General features: G+C 44.6%; 1 protein-coding gene across 1 annotated transcript in view; it reads right to left on the reverse strand.

Annotated features, from left to right (window-relative positions):
• Positions 1-19,899, reverse strand: part of RHEB (Ras homolog, mTORC1 binding) — a 39,001-nt gene extending 19,102 nt beyond the window's left edge. The window contains exons 1-2 of the mRNA XM_054274119.1: positions 19,761-19,899; positions 865-936 (exon numbers count right to left, since the gene is read on the reverse strand). Coding sequence (XP_054130094.1) covers positions 865-936; positions 19,761-19,812 — 124 coding nt within the window. The 5' untranslated portion in view covers positions 19,813-19,899. The remainder of the gene's footprint in view (positions 1-864; positions 937-19,760) is intronic.
• Positions 19,900-19,956: the final 57 nt, after the last annotated feature.

Consider the following 19,956-nt stretch of genomic DNA (forward strand, 5'->3'; position numbering starts at 1 on the left):
TAAAAATGTGCGCTTCACAAGTCATTAAAATACAAGAACCCCAGAGCTATGATCACGAAACTACTTTCATTTGCCACATGACTAAAGTAAGCCAACATGATCAAATTACTCAGCCCAGCACTGCAGTTGTTCAAGTACTTTCTGGCCACTGCTAGCTCAGAAAGAGGTGGCTGGATTGTAATGAATGCCAGGTAACCTCTGAAATGACTTTTTCCTCTTGGCAGCATTTTAGCATTACTGTCTTTACTCACCTGCTATGCCAGCTACTCAGAAAGGTACTAAAATTATTTTTAAAAGAACTGCTAAGAGAAAAATAACCACTTGAGAAGTCAAATACCCAGTATTTGCAGCAAGCTGATTGTGTAGCAGCCTTGTTATCCAGCTGCTGGAAAGGAGGAATTGAAAAGATTATCATGCTATCATAGCCTACCTTCTAAGTGGTTTAACCCTGATGGGTATTGCTGGCTTTCTGTTCATCTGGGTATACTGACCTTATGTGAGACTCTGGAATATTTGTATTTGGTGGCACATTTTCATACAGTGTGATGTAAAGATTTAAAGTGTACATGAGGGGAAGCAGATGCTCAACAACACAGAAAATATAAGGAGGTGCATTTTAGCCAGATTCATTAGGTGTCTCTTCATTTCATGTTAAAAGTTCAGCTGTTTGAAGAAATGTGCACACAGTGATTTCCATGCTGCAGCAATGTAGCATTGGTACAAAAGAATAATAAAATGTCTGTGGTAATTAATGGACTTTAATGTTAATATGTAAATACCCACACAAGTAATATGTATAACCCCAATGGTTTCTGATATAAGTTGGTTTGGTACAGAAGAGGAGCTTGGCAGTTATTTACTTACTGTTCTCTATGGTTGGATCATATGAATCAACAAACTGTCCTTCCACAAACTGGATCGTCAGTGAAGATTTTCCTGTAAAGCAAAGGAAAGAAAAATCTGGAATGAAACAAAATCATCTGCTTGTTATCACTTCACTGCTTTCCAGTAGATACACCAATTTTTTATCTATCCAATGTGAGCTCTATGTGGTTCATTTAAACTATCTATACATGACAACTGACCTATTTTTAATTTAAGTGCCTATTTCTAGTAACTGGGTCTCCTGAACATATAAAAAGCAGTGCAAAAGCTGCTCAGCATATGTTCTGCTTTTGTTTTAACAGGGCATAATTTAAATTATTCCTCCAGTTTAAAAGGAATCTAAAAGCAGCAGTGCACGATCCTCATAGATCTAAATTTAACAAACTGATATACTTGGAACATTTTTCTGTCAAGAAGCAAGTAAAATTCAAAATAATTTTCAGTAACCACAGAGAAAATTTGGATCGAATTAGCCAAATTTGGTTTTACTAGGAGACTGGCCAGATTTCCCATGACAAAAGGATGATCTCAAAATTCTTGAGACCAATATACTCTCCTATTAATCCTCCCACTGCCACACCACAACAGGCCAGTGGATGCTGTATTTTAAGCAGTGACTGAAGTGGCATAATTGGATATTTCTTTAAAGCCATTTAACTGCTACTTTAGAAGACAACATTCCCCATTTCACTTCAAGAGTAATGCAAAGCACTGAACTTCGTAGCAGACTGAAAAAATGAGAACTCATTTAGTCCTGAAATATTTTAGAAGATGTTGAATCACATACATTGACCATAAAAAGCACCTTTAAAGCTCTGCAACTGAAGACTTCTCAAAGCATTACTGAAGCCTTAACAGAATTTCCATTACAGCACATCATGTACATCTGGGAATCTCCTAGATCCTATTACATTATGTTTACTGGACAAATACCCTCTTACAGAGATTGCCAAGTGCATTAGCTGCTCTGGACACGAGCACATTCTTCATGCTCCTTTATACTCTTTTCACCCTCAAGAAGCACAAACAAAATACAACCTCAAGTTAAAATTTTGACTCAAAACCACCCGACTCAGTGGAAACCTCTCAGTGACCTCTTAAGTAAGCAACATTGTGGTGGAAATATACAGTATCATTGTTTAAAAGAATAAATTGCTTTGGGTAGAAAAACTGCCCACTTCCAGAACTCAGAAAATGTTCTTTCCTAAGCATTCCTTCAGGAAATATTAAAAAAACTGTCTTCCATTTCATTCTCCGCCATGTTTACCCCTTTGCTCTCTCCTATCAATCATGACAGTTTATTCAAGAAACAATGCTAAAAAGATTTCCAGACAAACCCCACAAAGACCAACCATCACCAAGATTTTATCAAGTTGCTTTTTTCAACATCAAGTTCTTAAGATACATTTCCTGGTCTTCTTATCATGAAGGTGTCATGCTCACAATGCACGAGCTGACAGAGGACATTTCACTTTAAGCTGTTCCTCCAGCAAGGCTCACACACCCCACCCCCAAATCATCCCAATAAAGTCAGATTAAGGACTGAAACTGTGCCTCCCAGGAACTTTCTGAAACTGTGTATTTTGGACACCATTTAGAAAGTGAGCAAACTTCCAAGCTATTTCTCCTTTAGCTATAAACTTATGAAGTTGCTACCCAGAGTTCATGCTCCCAGATTCTTTGCCAATAGCAGCACATTAAGCACTCCATTTAAAAAAGGTTAACTACCTCTATACTAGGCTGTTAGATCCTCAAGGTAACAGAACTAAATTCAGTAAAGATTATAAGTGAACTTTTTTCCTGAACTAACTGAAAGACTTGACTGCTGCCTTCTGTCTGTGCTAAGCCTGGAAACTGAATAGCAGAAAGAAGTCAGAGCCAGCAGAAAATGCTGCATTTCACACCCAGCTGTATTAATTACTGCTTTCCTCCTAACAGTGACAGAAGAGGAAACAGATAAAACCAGTGTTCCAACACTCTCCTCCTAAATTCCTCCAAGCTTTATAACAAGCTTTCCAGTAATGATGTGTTCATGATCAGGAGGCACAGGGAAACTCTCCAGTCTGGGATTCAGCACCTACCCCTCGGGGAAGTGCAGGCAACTGTATCCCACTGAACCAAGGCTTCCATGGACACAGAAATCTAAACCATGAGTCATTAACACCCCGTGTGAGCAAGCAGCAGGCAGAACCCTGTGACCAACAGCTTGGCTTGAACTTTGTCCCACAGGTTTTATTCCAGGTCTTTGACCTATGCTCATGGACAGAGTGGAAATCGAGCTGACAGTTTAGCTCCTATCTGCTCTTGCCCCAGAGAGATCAGGCAAGGCTTTCAGCAAGGATTGCAACACAAACACAACCAGGGGACCCTGCCAATTGCCAACTCCATCTGGGGGCACAGCAGGGAACACAGGCTGTCTGCATGTGCAGGCACCAGGGACATACTTCAGCAGCACCAGGGAGTCTGACACCAGCAGCAGAGGCTTGATTAGCTGATTTCTCAAGGGTGCACACCTCAAAGAGGCTCAGCTCTAACATTCTCCTTTGGAATGCAGCCACACTTTTGCAGTTTGCTAAGCTTCTCCTTGTAGCATCCTCCATGCTGGTAAATTCAAGATATCCACTGTATTTGAGTTTTAGGAAAATAAATATCCATTGATAGCAAAGGGAGAAGTGATATGAGCTGAAGCAAGGCTGGAAGCTGGGTGCAGAGCTTTGCTACAGTGACTCAAAGTCCCAGGTACTCCATGGCAGAGTTGCAAGCAAAATCCTCCAAGTTTACTGACTCTCCCTCTCCCTGAAGGAACGGCACAGAAGGGAAGGGCTGCAAGAAATGGATTTCATGAAAGTTTAGAATATGAGTCCCAGGTAACTGAAAACTCAGCTTAAGCTGTCCAGAAGTACCCAAAGTGTATTTGCATACACAATTCATTATTTATGGTATTATGTGAGAGTGGTAAAGAAAAGAGTTTTCCACTGTCAAAACAGCAAAGGAGCAGATTTTCAGACAGAAATCCAGTTCAAAAACTAAAGCTATTGTGTTTCTGTTCATACACTAGACCACTTGCACCATAAAGAGGAACATCCCATAAACACTCTGACTTATGCCATCACAGCACATCAGTTTCAAATGCCATTGCAATTGTCAAGGCAAAACAATCGCCAAATTGTGTTTTACTCATCTTTTTACTACTTGGACAAGAGCTGTGGTATTTATAATCTAGCCCTAAAATTCAAGCTTTACAACACTAGGCAGTTTACCAAGCAGATGAGTAACAGAGCCTGGGTGGGCTCAGGACAGCTGGCCTCCCCAAAGAGGTCATGCCCCCCTTCTGTGCACCACCACCTGCCTGCTGTCCCCATCTCACACCCTGCCCTCCTTGCAACAGATACAGGGAAAGCCCGGATTAAACCCTCATGGGCAGCCAAACTTCTCCCCAAGCCCAGGAGACAGAAATGATGCAAGCAGGCAGGAGTCAGTCAAACAAGCAGGGCATTGTGCAAGCAGGGCTGCACAGCTGCCCACGGCCAGGGCAGCACAGAGCAGCTTATCTCAACAGGAAGGGTTTCTCAATCCCTGCACTGCCCACACAAGCCATCAGTAAACAGTTTGTCCTGCTCAAGAACAACAGCTACTGAAGAGCTGCAGCTCTGTTGGCAGTGTAGATGCAGTTTCTTTAACCCATCTTTTGCTATTAAAATGCATGGTTATGTGGTTTGCATAATCATTCAACACTGAACAGCTGCCAGCATCTCATCTACTCCTACCACAAGCACAGCACCTTACCTAAGCTAGTCTCTAGACCAACTTAGTAGCTACACTTACCTAGTTAGTCTCCTACCCAGTCTTGCCTACAGAACAAACTACTTTAGGCTTTGTCACAAAAAGCACGCAACAAATTTCCTAATGAAATGCTGTCAGTCACATCAAATTAGGTACATCTGGCTGCACACTCAACTTACTGCACTGCACAGAGATGAAGTTTTCATACCAAAAGATACACCTGATTTAACTTGCATGTTGGGATCTTTATCTTCTTTAATTCACAATACCAAGATGCACAAAATGGAGACACTGGCACTTGCACAGTGCAGATGATCCATCCTCAGAGCACAGAGTGGGACTGAACGACTTCCTGGAGCCAAGGGAGGTTGACTGGGTAGCAAAGAGAATTTACAGCATCCCTCTCTGACAAAGATCCTCTCACAAGATTGCAGACTATCTCAGAACCCATCACTAGCTCATCATTCATCTCAGGCCACATCGTTAGCAACTTTCTATAGTTAATTAAGACACCCCCCCCAGATACTAATTATGGCTGTGTAGTTCCTGTTCTGCTGATCATTGCTTTGTATTTGGCGAATTAGTCTAATGACTATAAAAATGATACATCTGGGTCAATAAAGAATTCTGTTTCTAAATCTCTGGAGACAAATACAATGAGTAGTTTGTGTTTTACTCAGATGCAACTAAATTCTATTAGACTTTTAATTGTGAGGAATTAAATAAACATCTATATTGAGCTGTTTTATACACTTTTGTAGTGATTCCCTCATGATGTCAGCATTACAGTAACGGGATTAGAAAAATATTTTCTGATGCTTAGAGACAAAACTCTTCCTCAATTCCTGCACTTGCTCATGATCCTTGTGCTTGATTTGCAACATAGTGGTAGCACTCCTCTCTCAACATGCTCTCTGAGCTTTTTGGAGGACAGACTAAAGGTTGTAGTTCTGAAGGAGTGAAAGTTGCAGGACCTCAATGACACATCTTCTGGTGATGTGATAAGGAGCTTCAAACACTGCAGAACTCTTTATGACAAACCAAAGAGCAGATCAGCTTTTCAGAATAACCAAAGTTCTTCTTTAACTTCTTTGGCATTCCATCTTGTTGCTACAACTGTTCCCTGCCTTTTCCTGCTCTATTTTTTTTAAATTAGCATCTAAGGAAATACATTTGAAGTCCAAGGCAAGGTTTTGTACCAAGAACTACTTCTGCTGTAAAGGAGGAGTTTCACATGATGGTCTGTAACACCCCAGAGCATGAGCCTGCTGGGAGATGCTTGTTTCCCTTCCATCTGCATTGCACAATCTTCTTGAGGTTTATCAAAGGTATTCCTCTGCAAGCCAGAGGAAATCTGAGAGCAGCCATTTAGAAACAAAGCCACATGGCTTCCTTTATTTTCTTCAGATTTCAAAGCAATCTGTACTCACAGGAGTACTTGCAGGCCTTTGCTAGGTCAGCAGCAATGAGCCTTCTGAACACAAGCCAAGGGTCCTAATGCTATCTAGATCATATTTCCTGTAAAGAAAGCAAGAAGAGAGCATGTGCTTTATTCCCTGATATTTAGCAGCAGGCCTGTTCCATCCTACAGCAGTGCTCATCCCTCAGTGCTCACTGAAACTGTGTTGCAATGTATCACATGTCCAAGCAAGTATGTAGAGAAAAATTCCATTGCATTCCTGCAATGGCTTACACTTCCAGGCAGTCCATTTTGTCTCCAATAAAGTCAGTAACTACAGCAAAAGACTGTCAAAAGAGATCTTTTAGTTATTTTAGCACACAGTCCAGCTACCTGTGCTTGCTACCCTTGCTGGCAGGAAAGCACCAGGCTGCAGCTTTCCTCCTGTTTCCCTTTGTATAAGTTACATGAATTTTAATTCCATGTGCTTCCTGTCAGTTGCCAAAGATGGGAAAAGGTGTTACAAAGCTCCCCCCAAAAAAAACAAACCCAAAAGAACAACCTCTGTGCATATACCTCACCAGGCCATGGAATGCATGCTTCAAACAGGTCAGGGGAGCTGCATCCTGGTGTACCTTAAGTGCAAAGGAAATTCAGACCTTGCTACCCCAGACAGTCAACCTGTATTTCTCAGATAAATACCATCCTCTGTATTCCCTTCAGACTTCCTGCAGAAACTGTGCATCCCTGCAGCACCTTCCCACAGCACAAGGCTTAAAATATTTCAGGTGGCAGCAGAAATTCAATGGCATTGGTAGGTGGGTGGTGAGCAACTGCTTTGTGCATCACTTGTATATTTTGTTACCATTACTATCATTTACCTTTCCTTTTCTGTCCTATTAAACCGTCTTTATCCCAATTCCATTTTATCTTTTTCTCCACCTGTGTCCCCAGTCCCACTGTGGAGGTGAATGAAGGGCTGTGTGGTGTTCAGCTGCCCAATGGGTTAAACCCGAACAACTCCTAAAGGGAAGTTTATTAAGCTTAAAGATCAGACCCTAACATTGCAGTTTATGACACACCTCAAGGTAAAGGGCCTGAAATTTGTGCTGACTTCCTCTCCAAAGGGGCAAATTTCAACTTCTAGTGCTGGGTAGAACCCAAGTCCTCTCTCCCTACACACACACTTCAAGCAGCTCATGAGGTGTTTGAATAAACTTGACCTTTCCTTGGATCACTGGGTATGTACAACATGAAATGAAATGTCTTTGAAAGATCCTGTTAGGAATTGCCATTGTTTCATCATTAAATCATTTTTAAATGCTATGTCATTGAAATAACACATCTCTCTTGCTTTAATGCATTCCATGCATTTCCCTTTTCTACCTTCAAGGTTTTCATTTCCACACAAGGGATCAAACTCTCAAATTCCAGTCACTTCCTTTTTGCAGCTAAAGATTTCTGGGATGTACAATTTAAATTGCCATTCCTTCTTCAAGTGGATCCTTCCAGCTGCAGTCACAGCACCAGCTCTCCACCCTCTGCACAGACATGGTCTGTCAAACTTTCAAGTTCCTTTAGGAAACAGGATGAACCCTTCCTTCCACAAATCTCACTCGCATTTTCAGACCAGTAAGACAGAAAGAGAAGCCTTACCAAGATGAAAAACCCCAGTTCCACTGACATGCAGGTCTTCCCTAAAAAGGACCTTAAGGACTGGAGCCATAGGAATCACAGCTGCCAACACTGTGGCCACCATGCACCAATCCCTGCTCACAGATCCACCAAGCAGAGGGCCAAGGCTTTTTAAATGTCACTAAACCTTTCCTGGTATCATTTAAAAACACAAGTCTAGGAACATGACCCTGACCATACTGTAACACCCAGTAATACCAAAAGCAGCTGAAATGGCTGAAGAATACACCATCTTGGCAGTACTGCTGAAATGCATATGACCAGAGGGTTTCAGGATGTTCCTGGAATTGCAAGAACAATAGTAAGTGAGGTATTTCTCTTTTCCTTGGTATAAGTTCCTGACAAAATCCTGACAGGAGAGTAGTGGTAATATTCCCTCTCTTGGGAGCATTATCCAATCAAATCATGTGATGCACACTCTGCAACTACTGCTAAGAAGTTTCAGCCTTACTCTGCAGGAAGCTCACAGAGCTCTCCACCAACTGCAGCAAAAGCTGGAAGATAAAACTGATTTGTGCCCACAAGGGCGGGCGACTTGTACAACAGATTATAATAATACATCAATCAAGCTGCGTTATAGCCACTAGAAGATTTGGCAACAACAGACAGCTCCACTCTGCAGCAGTGTGTAACTGCTGGGGGGTCAGTCAATGTTTCAGGCTCTTTGTGTCACCACTGATGGTCCAAGGTCTGACAAACCCAATGCCAGCAGTGCACATGGCCAATAAACCCTGACACTGATGGACAGCTGCCACCAGCACCCAGCATCAGCAGCCAGCACCATTCACCTGCTGTTCCTACACAGGGGGAGCCCCCAAGGCTGCATCAAGCATCAGGCACTGCAGCACCAACCCTGCAACACCAAAACCTCTTAGCACAGAACAGGGAAGGTCTTTGGGGATACTGACAAAGAGTTGTGTTGACTCCTCCTTCCTCCAGCACTGTTGCCATCTTACTGCAGGGGTTCCATACTGCTGTCTCCTTATCACAGAAGTTTGAGACCTTCTTGGTGTTTCTCATGGGCAGCCCCTCAGAGCATTGACATCGACTCTTTCTTCTTCACAAAGCAGCCAGCTGCTCCAGTTTTCTTCTCAACACCACTTCAGTCTTTTATAGCACTCTGCTTCTCACTGGTTACAGCTGTGGCCTGTTAAAGTCAGGCCTGTTCCTAATCTTTCATAATTGGCCCAGCTGCAACTCCTCAGGGGTAAGATTACTTTCTACACTATCTTTATTTTCTTATATTCTATCCCCCTACAGTCAACTCCATCACATCTCTGTCCACAACTGGTAGACACAGAGTTTTGATTAATGTTCATATTGTAGAGCCTTGACTATTCCTTGTGTGCTACCCCAGGGGATCTACACATGACCACACCAACATAAAACCCAGTGTGTGCCTGAGCTGTTCTTTCCTCTACATAGCTCTCTCCCCACCACCAGGTTCTGATGGCATTTTGTTGTTACTGTTGTCTTTTCTCCATTTCAGCTCTAGATCTCCTCTGAATTAACTGCACAGGCACCTTCCATGTCACTTCTGCTGATCAGGGAAGCTCCTCCCCTCTATTTATCAGGGTTGAAGAAAGGCACAATCTGTTAAATGCCATCTTCACAGCCTTGCACTTCACCCAGCTGCAGTTAGTCATCAACCCCTCCCCAGCAAGGCTGGCTGCAAGCCTCCTGCAGTTACACACTTCCCCTCCACCCAAGAGTGGCTGCTGAATGCACAGGACAATCTGTCAACAGCAAGGGAGGTTTAAAGCAATAACATACCAGAATCTCTGCCTGATGCACATGGGTTAAACAGCAGGGCAAAAATAAGACTCCAGGGTAAGAATAACACCATGTGGAATACCAGAAGAATCATTAAAGCCCCCAACCTTGGGAAATGTGAAGGGAATTTAAGCCAAAGATCTGTCAGATATGACATGACATGGCTGATTTTGCCACAGGGCAGAGAAGATAGAATAGGTAACCCTTGTTTGCTGTATCTTACTATCAAATTCTTGCCTGCCATGACAGCCAGCTGGCTTTACCTTCCCAACCACCATGAATCCATCTGTTGGCTCAATAGGTGCTTCAAATTAAGAAATTTTGGATAAGAATCATACTTGCCTACTCCAGTTTTCATTTTATGTAGTACTAAAAGATCACAATACGGAATTCTGACCTTTGCAGGGAAGGAGAAAAACACAGAACAAATCAAAAAAATCTCACCCCTAACATCTCATTCTCACCCTCCCTCAACTCCCCTGAAAGTATCCCAGGAAGATAAATACGGATGACACCTGCAACTTGAATATAAATTAATTTTCCATTTTTCACAAGTCAAGCATCTCCCAGGCAGTCCAGCCCCAGCACCTGAGGAAGCCCCTGCAAACACCAGCTGGATACTTCACTTCCCAGGGCTCCTCTGACACAACCACACAGCTCAGACAAGCACCTGAGCATTGAACCACAGCTGAAGACAGCCTAAAGTCAGCTCAGGCTTCAGGAGACACAGCAGAACATTCCATTTGTCTGTCTGCACATCAACCCATCAGCTCTGCAAATTTCACATTAGCTCCTCCTCTGTCCCATCACCACACTTGGGGATAAAAGTGTGCAGTTGTAGAAGGAGAAGCAGAAAAAAGGCTGAGGTGCTCTAAGACTCCTATACACTCTGTATAAGGAACAAGATTTTGTAACATTCAAACAACTTATTCTTCCTGCTTTCACTGCCCAGAAAAACTTGCATTACCTTCCAGCTGAACCATTTTTATACTTAGGTTTAACAACTTCAAAAGGTTTACGAAGAGTTTTGATGGTTTTTCTCACAATATGAAGGTTGAAACAGCACAACCAACACCTTCCTTTTGAATTTATTCACCAGGGTCAAACCATACAAAAGAAGCAAACACCATTTCCAAGAAAGCAATGAAGGTACTTCAGCACACTAAGAAATATGGTGCTTGTTTATATGCACATTTCAAAGCAGAAACTTCCAATTCTAATTAAAAAATGCTAATTTTGAAACAGATTTCAGAAGACCAAAAATTTGTTATTGATGGAATAACAAGCCTTGAAGCAAAATACACTTTACTGCATTAATGTCAAGTGCTTGATTGTTTTGACAGTTTTTAGGGCAGATTTAATGGAGTTTTCCTACATATTATGCATCTCAGCTCTTTTGCATACAGCAAGAGTACCTTTAAAGGAGGTCATACATATTGAATGAAGTTTTGGCAATACAATCTGACAAGCTGTTGAAGCTAGACAGATGTATCCCACTAACTCTGGAGACAACGTTGTCAAGAGACACTTTCATATCCTAATTTTGTATTACACTTGCACATGTTTACATCCACACACTGAGGATCACTTATATATTCCATCTTTTTCCAAATTAAAATTAATTTAACTCCATACCCCACAGAACACAAATAACTAGGTTTGGCACACACAATGTTCTGGTTCCTGTAATCTAAAATAGCCAACAACACTGACAACCATCCCAGAAATACTGACTCCTCAATCTTTGAGATTTTAGTGTCATATTTAAAAACAGTGTTGAAAGAAAAATTCACTGTTTAAAGTATAATCTATCAGGGAATTGTGATTTCTGCAGCTGATATCTATTTAACACAGACCACAACTTTTCTGAACTAACCCTCCAAGTGTCACAGAGGATCTTTCATTCCTTAAAAGCCCTTCAGAAATCATGCACTTAGTCTTATGCCTCATAACCTTTGGCCATTACCCACAAACTCTTGATGATTCCACCCAAATCAAACTGCTGTACATTCCCTCCTTTTGTTCAAGCCCCAAGCTCTCTAATTCACACAAGAAGTCCCATAAGAAATTCTTGCAGATTTCCCTTTTGCAGGAGCCCCCAAGGCTCAAGCTGGTCCTTTGCTTGTCCTGACTTCATCTTGTGGAATACTGTGCTTCATAATGCAAAATCTGCATTTTCAGAACCTGTGGAAACCCAGAGCACCAGGAATATTTCTCTGTCTGCTCTGGGGTGCCCTGACCCCCAGGGCAGCACTGACTTTGACCCTCACTCATGGAGAAAGTTACCCAGACTTCAAGATAGACCAGGATCCACAAAAGTGTGAAATAGATTGTAGAGAGAGGTGTAGGTGTATCACTTGGTGAGAAATTTAAGTTTCAAGATAGAGGGCACAGGGTGTTGTCCTGAGTTTCTTCTTCATGTTTCTTCCTTCTTCTTCTTGGGTTTGGGTGGCATTTTGTAATTGGGCAGCCAAGTCCCCATTGCAGCTCTGTGGGATCAGTTATTGGGTTAAAAGGGAAAATAATCCAGGTGTCAGTTCTTAATTTGATAGTTTAGTCTTAAAAGACCTTGGAACAAGAGATTGTTGGCCATTTTGTGCCTTCTAATGAAGAGCTGCCAAACTCATGGTTGTGAGGCTGTTTTATTGATAAAAAATAATAAACACCTGAGTCCAAACATGAACTGCTGTCTCAAGTGCCTTCAATCCAGACCCAGAAAAACCACCTACTACCACCACAAGAACCTGTGTAATCTGTTTGACCAATGCTTCATTCACCACTGTCTCATCCAGCACCCTTCATTTCTTCAAATGCACATCCCCAGCAATCAACATGTGGATGGTAAACTGAGGAAAACCAGAGCATTTCAACAATGAACTAGTTGTGATTCACCCCTGGGCTCCAAATGCTGATAAACACAACCAAAGGAGGAGTCAGCCAGGTTGAGGGGTCAACCAGTAATTGCAAGAAACAGATACTTGGAAAGGTATCCTACCAAAGACAGAAGACCAGGCTGAAAAGCAACACAGTTTAGATTTGTTTCCACTGGTTTTCCACCCAGGAAGGAAATCAGCAACTCTGAATGCCTTTCATTTGTAGAACAGATTGTAGCCTTTCACTTTGTGGGACAGGTTGTAGCCAAGTGGGAAGTCAGCCTCATCTCCCAAATAACAATCAATAGGGCAAGAGAAAACAGTTGTGCCAGGAGGTTTAGATTAGATGACAGGAAAAAATGTCTTCACAGAAAGTGTTGTCAAGCATTGGAACAGCTGACCAGGGAACAGGTGAGCCACCAGCCCTGGAGGTATTTAAAAGTTGGGTGGATATGGTTTAGTGGTGGGCCTGGCAGTGCTGGGTTAAGGGTTGGATTCCATGTTCTTACAGGTCTTTTCCTGAAGCTTTGGCTTTGATTCATTTCAACATCCTTACTAGCATGTGCTTCCAGAAAATTCCAGAAAATTCCAGATTGTGTCACTTGAGGCACCATCTGAATTTAAAGACTTTTAGAACAAGGTCTAAGTTTACCCAAGGTCAAGCAATTTTTTCCTCAATTCTGCATGAATTGATTAGATTAGATTCTGTAGATTAAATAACCTACAGAAGGTTATTTAAATAAGAACCTTGAAGAACTTGATTTCCTCATGGCTCCCTAGCACACATTTCACCCCCTGCACAAGGCCATCTTTTTCCATCAAGAGAATGAGTCCAGTTCAGAAGTTCCACTGCTGAAAGCTGACCAAAAGGCATCCATGCCTGTCTCAGGTGGTGGAGGAAAACACTTACAGATGTGGTTCCATAACAAGTCTGACTGAAGGGAAATCTGCACAGCCACAAAGAGCCTACACCACCCTCCCCCAAAATCCTGTGCTCCTGACCCCACTCCCCCTGTCAGGCTGCACTCGCTGAGCTGACCAGCTGAAGGATACAAAACCTTTCCGTTCTTTTGCTTTACTTTTTAAATAAATCAATCCCCTGAGCTGGTGGACAGCCCTTCATCACACCCCTGGGTGGGAGTAGGAAGGTCCAACTTCCAGCCACAGTTTGGGCTTAACTCAACTTGGGCCAAGAGGTGCCCCACCCTACAGAGTTCATTTGCATCTGCCTTCCTTATGTGGCAATTAAAAAAGAAAGTGGCTTGGATGTCTCTTGAGAAAAGCTGCACCTGAAGTCCTGTTTTGGCACTTTGTTCAAAAATTGCCTCAGTTTCCTTCCTTGTGACAAGTTCAATACAAGCAACTTTACCCCACACAAAACCCAATTCAGCATCCACCATACTTTGTATTTCTCCAAAAGGAAATGCAACCTGTAATGGTCCCTATTAATATGCTTTTAGTAAACTTAATCTGAAATCTTGTTAAAAGGTCTGCTAGGAAACATAAAACATGGATTTTGTCCACACTGCCCTTTTTCCCCATCCCACACACCCTCGTTTAGAGGAGAGCTGCCCTCAATGGGCAGGAACCACAGGGTAATGCCAATATCCTGACCAAGACTGGAAGAGAGAAATTTCAAGGAACAAAAATCCATTAAACACAGGAAGCAGATTTTGCTTTCTCACATTATCAAATTCACAACAAATCTGCCATTCACTTCAAAAACAAACCTTGGAAAACCAAAGGAAACCTCTCAAATCCTTAAGGAGACCAATTCACGACAGGCAAGGGCCACTTTGTGTTTTTACACACCACGCTCCCTGTCTGCAGCTTCTGATTTAGGAGAATTTGAGATGACACCAGCCAATTGACTCATGCAGCATTCACAGAGCTTGAGAGCATTATGAACATCCCACAGAGAAGCTGTTTCGATTCTGGATGGAATACACAATGAAGTTGAGCAGTTTTTAAAGCACGCCCTTGGATGTCACCTTCAGGAGAGCTACAGGAAATTAATCAGAATGGCATTTATCACTTTTTAGCCTGCTCCTCTAATCCCGGCTGCGTGGTCACACAGCCTGTACCGCAGAGGGGGCTGCCTCAGCCAGAGCCTACACTCCAGGCACTGGAGTACATCTAAATGAAGAGCTCCAACTTTATATAGCTTATAAATTACAGATCTACATTTCATTTGGCTTTTCCTGTCGATGTTAACTTCAAGTTGTGTAATCAAACCCCAAAACGCCCCCGTACATACAAGCAAAACGTGCAAGCGTTACCATTGACAGATCAGAGCAGGCAATTTAAGAGTTAATCCTCCAGCAGTGTCCTCAAATAACCCCACGGCGGCTCGATATTACAGCTGAACACGCTGCCTCTAGCGCTTCCAGCTACTGCTATCAAACGCTCCGGAGCAACTTTCCCTGCTGCAGCCACTATGGCAGCACTAACACGGAAACGCAATCAAAGCTGGCATTTCCAGCCTCAGCCCGTCCCCTGGGAGCTGCAGGCTTCCCTCCTGCAGCACTGCCGCACCCTGGCACCGCCAAGCGCGGCCCTGGCGAGGGAAGGGCCCCGGCACCGCCAAGCGCGGCCCCGACACCGCCAACTGCGGCCCTGGCACCGCCAACTGCGGCCCCGGCGAGGGAAGGGCCCCGGCACTGCCAACCCTGGCACCGCCAAGCGCGGCCCCGGCACCGCCAAGCGCGGCCCTGGCGAGGGAAGGGCCCCGGCACCGCCAAGCGCGGCCCCGGCACCGCCAAGCGCGGCCCCGGTGAGGGAAGGGCCCCGGCACCGCCAAACGCGGCCCTGGCGAGGGAAGGGCCCTGGAGTCATCCTGGCACTTTACAGGGGACAGCAAAACGTAACCTTACACATCAGCTGGCTCCCGCACCGCTCAATTTCCCCGCTCAATCTCAGGCTCGCCCGTGTTGCGGCCACAGCCGGTTGTGTAAACCAAATTACAGCACACGGCAGCGGTAATTTCTCCGTTCCTCCTCTGTTGACATTTACACGGGCAATTTATCGCCTGCTAAAATTACCACTTCCCATCCAATCCCAGAGGGATCCCTGCTCGGGGCGGAACGCTGCTGTGAGAGCAGATGCCATCTTTCAGGCACCACAGCAAAGCCCCAGCTCCATTTTACCTTGCTAACCTCCTAATATTCACACAACTCCTCTTTTCAAACCACCTTTTGCCATAACAATTATTTTTACTATTTACAGGTCCATATTGAAGTTACTGCTTTTTCTGCCTTCCTGCTTTTCAAGCAAAAGTGGAGGGAGCAGAGGCATTTTTTTAGCTGAATACAATCACCTGAAAGCCTTTCCACACAAATCTAATCCTGACAGATCACTTTGTTCCATCAGTTGTTTTTTTTTGGTATCTGCATGCCGCAGTCAGACCATGACTCCTTCTGCCTGCAGCATGGTCTGCTCTACACCTACACACACAAAAAAAGTTGATTTATTTATCCAGGGAAGAAAATAGGTAAGTTCTCTATTATTAACTGGATTTCCCCCTCAGAGCCATAAACTGCCCAGGACAGTATTTTCAGATGACCAGTCCAAACATGTAAAATTCAGAAAGAGAATTCCTGTTTCTGCAAGCACATCTGTAAAACCAGCAGCACAACTTATCCAAACAGCACAAAAGAAATCAGGCTGAGATAAAGACCTACAACTGAAGCAGCTGATCCAAACAATACCTTCCTGCTTATCTTAAATCCATCCATTCAACAGAACACAGAGAATCCCAGTAATAAGGTGCTTTACAAGATGATCTAAGAAACAACTTCTTTCCTACAGGCATTTGTGGTCTGAATTTGCACATCTGTTCTATAAACAGAAAGAGAATGAAACTGAACACAAAGCATTTTTGGCAACTCTACCCTGCTTCTTAGAGAGGCTGTTACTCTAAAAAGATTCAGAAAATCTTAGTCCTGCTTGATTTATTTCCAAGTAAATCCATTATTTCCAATTATATTTGGGATATTAAGTTATGATCAAAACACAAATATGAAAATTCTTTTTAGTGAAGGCAGTAACTTTATAAAATTTTATGCTTCATCATGCACAAGACAGATTTCTTCCAGAATCAAATCTCAAATAGCTGATCCACTCTGCTCACTTCCCAACTAACAGTAATGGAAGTCAAGTTCCTCTGCTGTGAAACTCAGACCCTGGGATGAAATCCATCTGATTTCTACTCAGAACCTTGCTGAGACAAGCACAATTACATAATGGAATTGAACTTTCTTAGACCAATTTAAGCCTGAGCAAAACCCAACAGAGACATTCTTGCGTGATTTTGTCTCACGTCATGCCACGACCTGCATGCTGTAGCCACAGATAATCAGTCTTCCTCACCAAAAAACACCCTGGCAAATACTCTGTCTGCATCTCAGAAAGTATGACTGCCTGGGAATTCACAAGGCTTCCACTGTGATCTCTCCCATCAGCAAAGAATAAAAGTTTCACATATGAAAGGCTTGATGGCGGTGTTGAAAGATAGAGGGAGTGTATTCAAACAAGCAGACTCCTGAATTTTCTATTCTCAGAACTATTATACCACAATACCACTCCCAAGCTCCAGTTTACCTGACAACAGCACCGGGATAAGATTAAATTTTAATGTAATAAAATAAACAAGGCCTTAGCAGGAATCCAGTGCAATTTTCAGCCCCTGTTTCACAAATCCCCAGGGAGGGCGTGCCCACCCTTCACTGCACACACTCGTAACCCGAGAGACCCACGGGGCTGTTCAACCAACAGCTGCGGGGAAAAGCTCCCTGCTTGACGACATCATCATCAAAACCTGGTTATTTCAGCACCTAACTGAGAGACACATGGGAAAAACAGCTCCTCATTTTATGACAGCTTCATTTCAATCACTGCAGTTACAGGGGGAGCACCCAACGTCCCAGAGCAGGCCCCCTAAGCATTTAGGGCTGGCCTATAAAACTGCAAGCATTTTACAACTCACCAAAGTTAACCTCCCTAATTCCAGAGTCAAGATTAATGTTAATGGCAAAACAATGTTGTTCCCGAATTACAAAAGGAAATGTAGAAAGCATTTCCTTCAGATTCTGGAATTATTCCCCACTTTAATGAGCATTACCTCTATACAATGCAGCATTTCCTCCAAAAGAAACATACTTCCTTTTCTACCACCCAAACACTTGTCCTAAAATGAGATTATATCCTTTCTTACCCAGGGTCCAAGTGATATTCTTGCCATCATAATGCAAAGCAAGACTTAATCAAAAGTTTCCCTAAAGCCAAACTCAGCCCCCATCCTACCACACTTTAGGAGGCACATTTGGGGAAGCAGAGGACAATCTAAATCTCACAAGTTAACCTTCCTGCTTCTCTAACAGCTTCACAAGATGGAAGTAGAACCTCAATGGCCCATTTCTACTGCCTGAACTTTTACCTAAGTATTTGCCAAGAAATTTAATGACAACGAAAGGAAATTCCAGTAAATCAATTTTCCCCTTCTCTTAATTCCATGTTTCTCCAACTTGTAGCTCTCCTAATAAAATTGGTCTTGTCCTATCAAGCCCAATTCCACACTAGTCCCAGAAAACTTTAGTTAAAGTTCAGCAGTAGGTCTTAACAGTTAGGTAACATTTTGGCCATCCTTTCCACAAGCACTATTGCTCACATCCCCAACCAAATAACAACATTATACTCCTCCTCTATTTCTCCTCAAATTTACACCCTACTAATATCTGATTTTCTGACTGCTGCTTGTTAGTGTCAACAGATGAAGGACCAAAGCTCAACAGTACATTCAGTCCCCACCACAGACTTCCTAAGAACAGAATTTCAAGCATTTCCCCTTCCCACTTACACTGCCCATTGCTTTGCTCCCACCAGTGCTCATAGAAAACATAACAACAAGACAATGAACAGACTGCAACAAGTGATGTCATACAGACCGTGCAAACTGATCAATCTACTGCTCACTGTTCTGTTTAAGGGCTGGACAAATTCATCAAACAAACTGAAACATCAAGCTGCATGGCTGCAGCTATGCAAAAAAAAAAAAAAAACCTCTCCTTATTTAGCCTTTTTTATATTTAAAAATGCTTTTTCAAAGGGTTCTTTATGATGTGTGCCATGGAAAACAAATTAGTGATATAGTCACTGCTTTCAATGTAAAATCCCCATTTATATCAGAGTAGTATCACTCTGCAGCATCTTTTTTTTCCCCAAGCACACATTATCTTTCACATTGATCTATGCTTTTAAGTTGGCTCGATTAGCACCGCCTGTACTACAGCTTGTTCCCCTCTGCTCCAAGAACTCGAACGCTGAAACATCCGAAACCGTTCTCCATCAGATGCAGGAGACAGGATCACACTTTTATACGGAACAAAAGCCTCTATCAGCTGCTATGGACTCGTGCTGGACGCTTCCAGGCAGTTCGTCCCAGCGGCCGGCCCGCTCCGGCGGCGCCGTGCCGGGCACAGTCCGGAGCCGAGGCGGCCCTCGGGAACAGCGGCTGAGCTGCCGCCTCACGAACATCTCCATGGGGGCAGGAACGGGCCAGGCACGGGCAACACACCCGCCCGGCCTCCCCAGGGTTCAAACTGGCTCTAAATCACAGAACCACCGAGGCTGCAAAAGTGCTCTGAAGTGGAGCAGGGACTTCATCACCGTGTCACCCGCGGCACGGAGTGCCACGTCCAGTCTTCGCTTACACAGCTCCAGGGACGGTGACTCCACCATCCCCCTGGGGTGCCCGTTCCAGTGTCCGATCACTCTTTCTGAGAATAAATTTTTCCTGGTGTCCAACCCATTCCTCCCCCGGCACAGATGAGGATCATGTCCTCATGTGCTACCGCTGGTTGCCTGGGAGCAGAGCCGACTCGCACCTGGCGGCAGCTGCTGTCAGAGACTTGTGCAGAGCGATGAGGCCTCCCCTGAGCCTCCTGTTCCCCGAGCTCCTCACAGAACACGCGCTCCAGACCCGTCCCAGCTCCGCCGCCCTTCTCCGGGCTCGCTCCATACGGAGCCTGCATGGAGCTGGACTCCAGCGCAGCCAAGCCGGCGGGGAGGGACCCTCTCCGCAGCTGCCCCGATCCCGTTTTTCCGGGCTGCGTTCGGGGAGCGCGGGGGGCGAAACTTCCTATTAAGGGCACGGCGGCCGCGGGCCCGCAGCTCTGCGGCGCCGCCATGGCGGGGCCTCCCTCGCTCCCTCCCTCGGGCCGCGGCTGCGCGCTCGGGGCGGCGGGAAGCGCCGCTGCCTCCGCTGCACCTGCCGCCGCCGCCGCGGGGGAGGGCGATGCGGCGGCACCCGGGGCACCCCTCCCGCACCCCCGCCGCGAAACCCGCGCCGCGCTCACCCACGCTCCGGTAGCCCAGGATCGCGATCTTGCGGGACTTGGACGGCGGCATCTTCTCCCCCGCCCGGCCCCGAACCACATCAAGGGCGTCGGCGGTGGCGGCTGCGGCGGAGGGCGGCGGCGGGCGGCTGTGGGGGCGCGGGGCGCGGCGCCAGCGACATGCGGGGGGCGCGGGGGCAGCGGCGGCGGCCGGAGC

The sequence above is a fragment of the Melozone crissalis genome, unplaced genomic scaffold (assembly GCF_028551555.1).
Source record: "Melozone crissalis strain CALT ecotype California unplaced genomic scaffold, PUWL_Pcris_2 ptg000016l_1, whole genome shotgun sequence".
NCBI classification, from domain to species: Eukaryota; Metazoa; Chordata; class Aves; order Passeriformes; family Passerellidae; genus Melozone; species Melozone crissalis.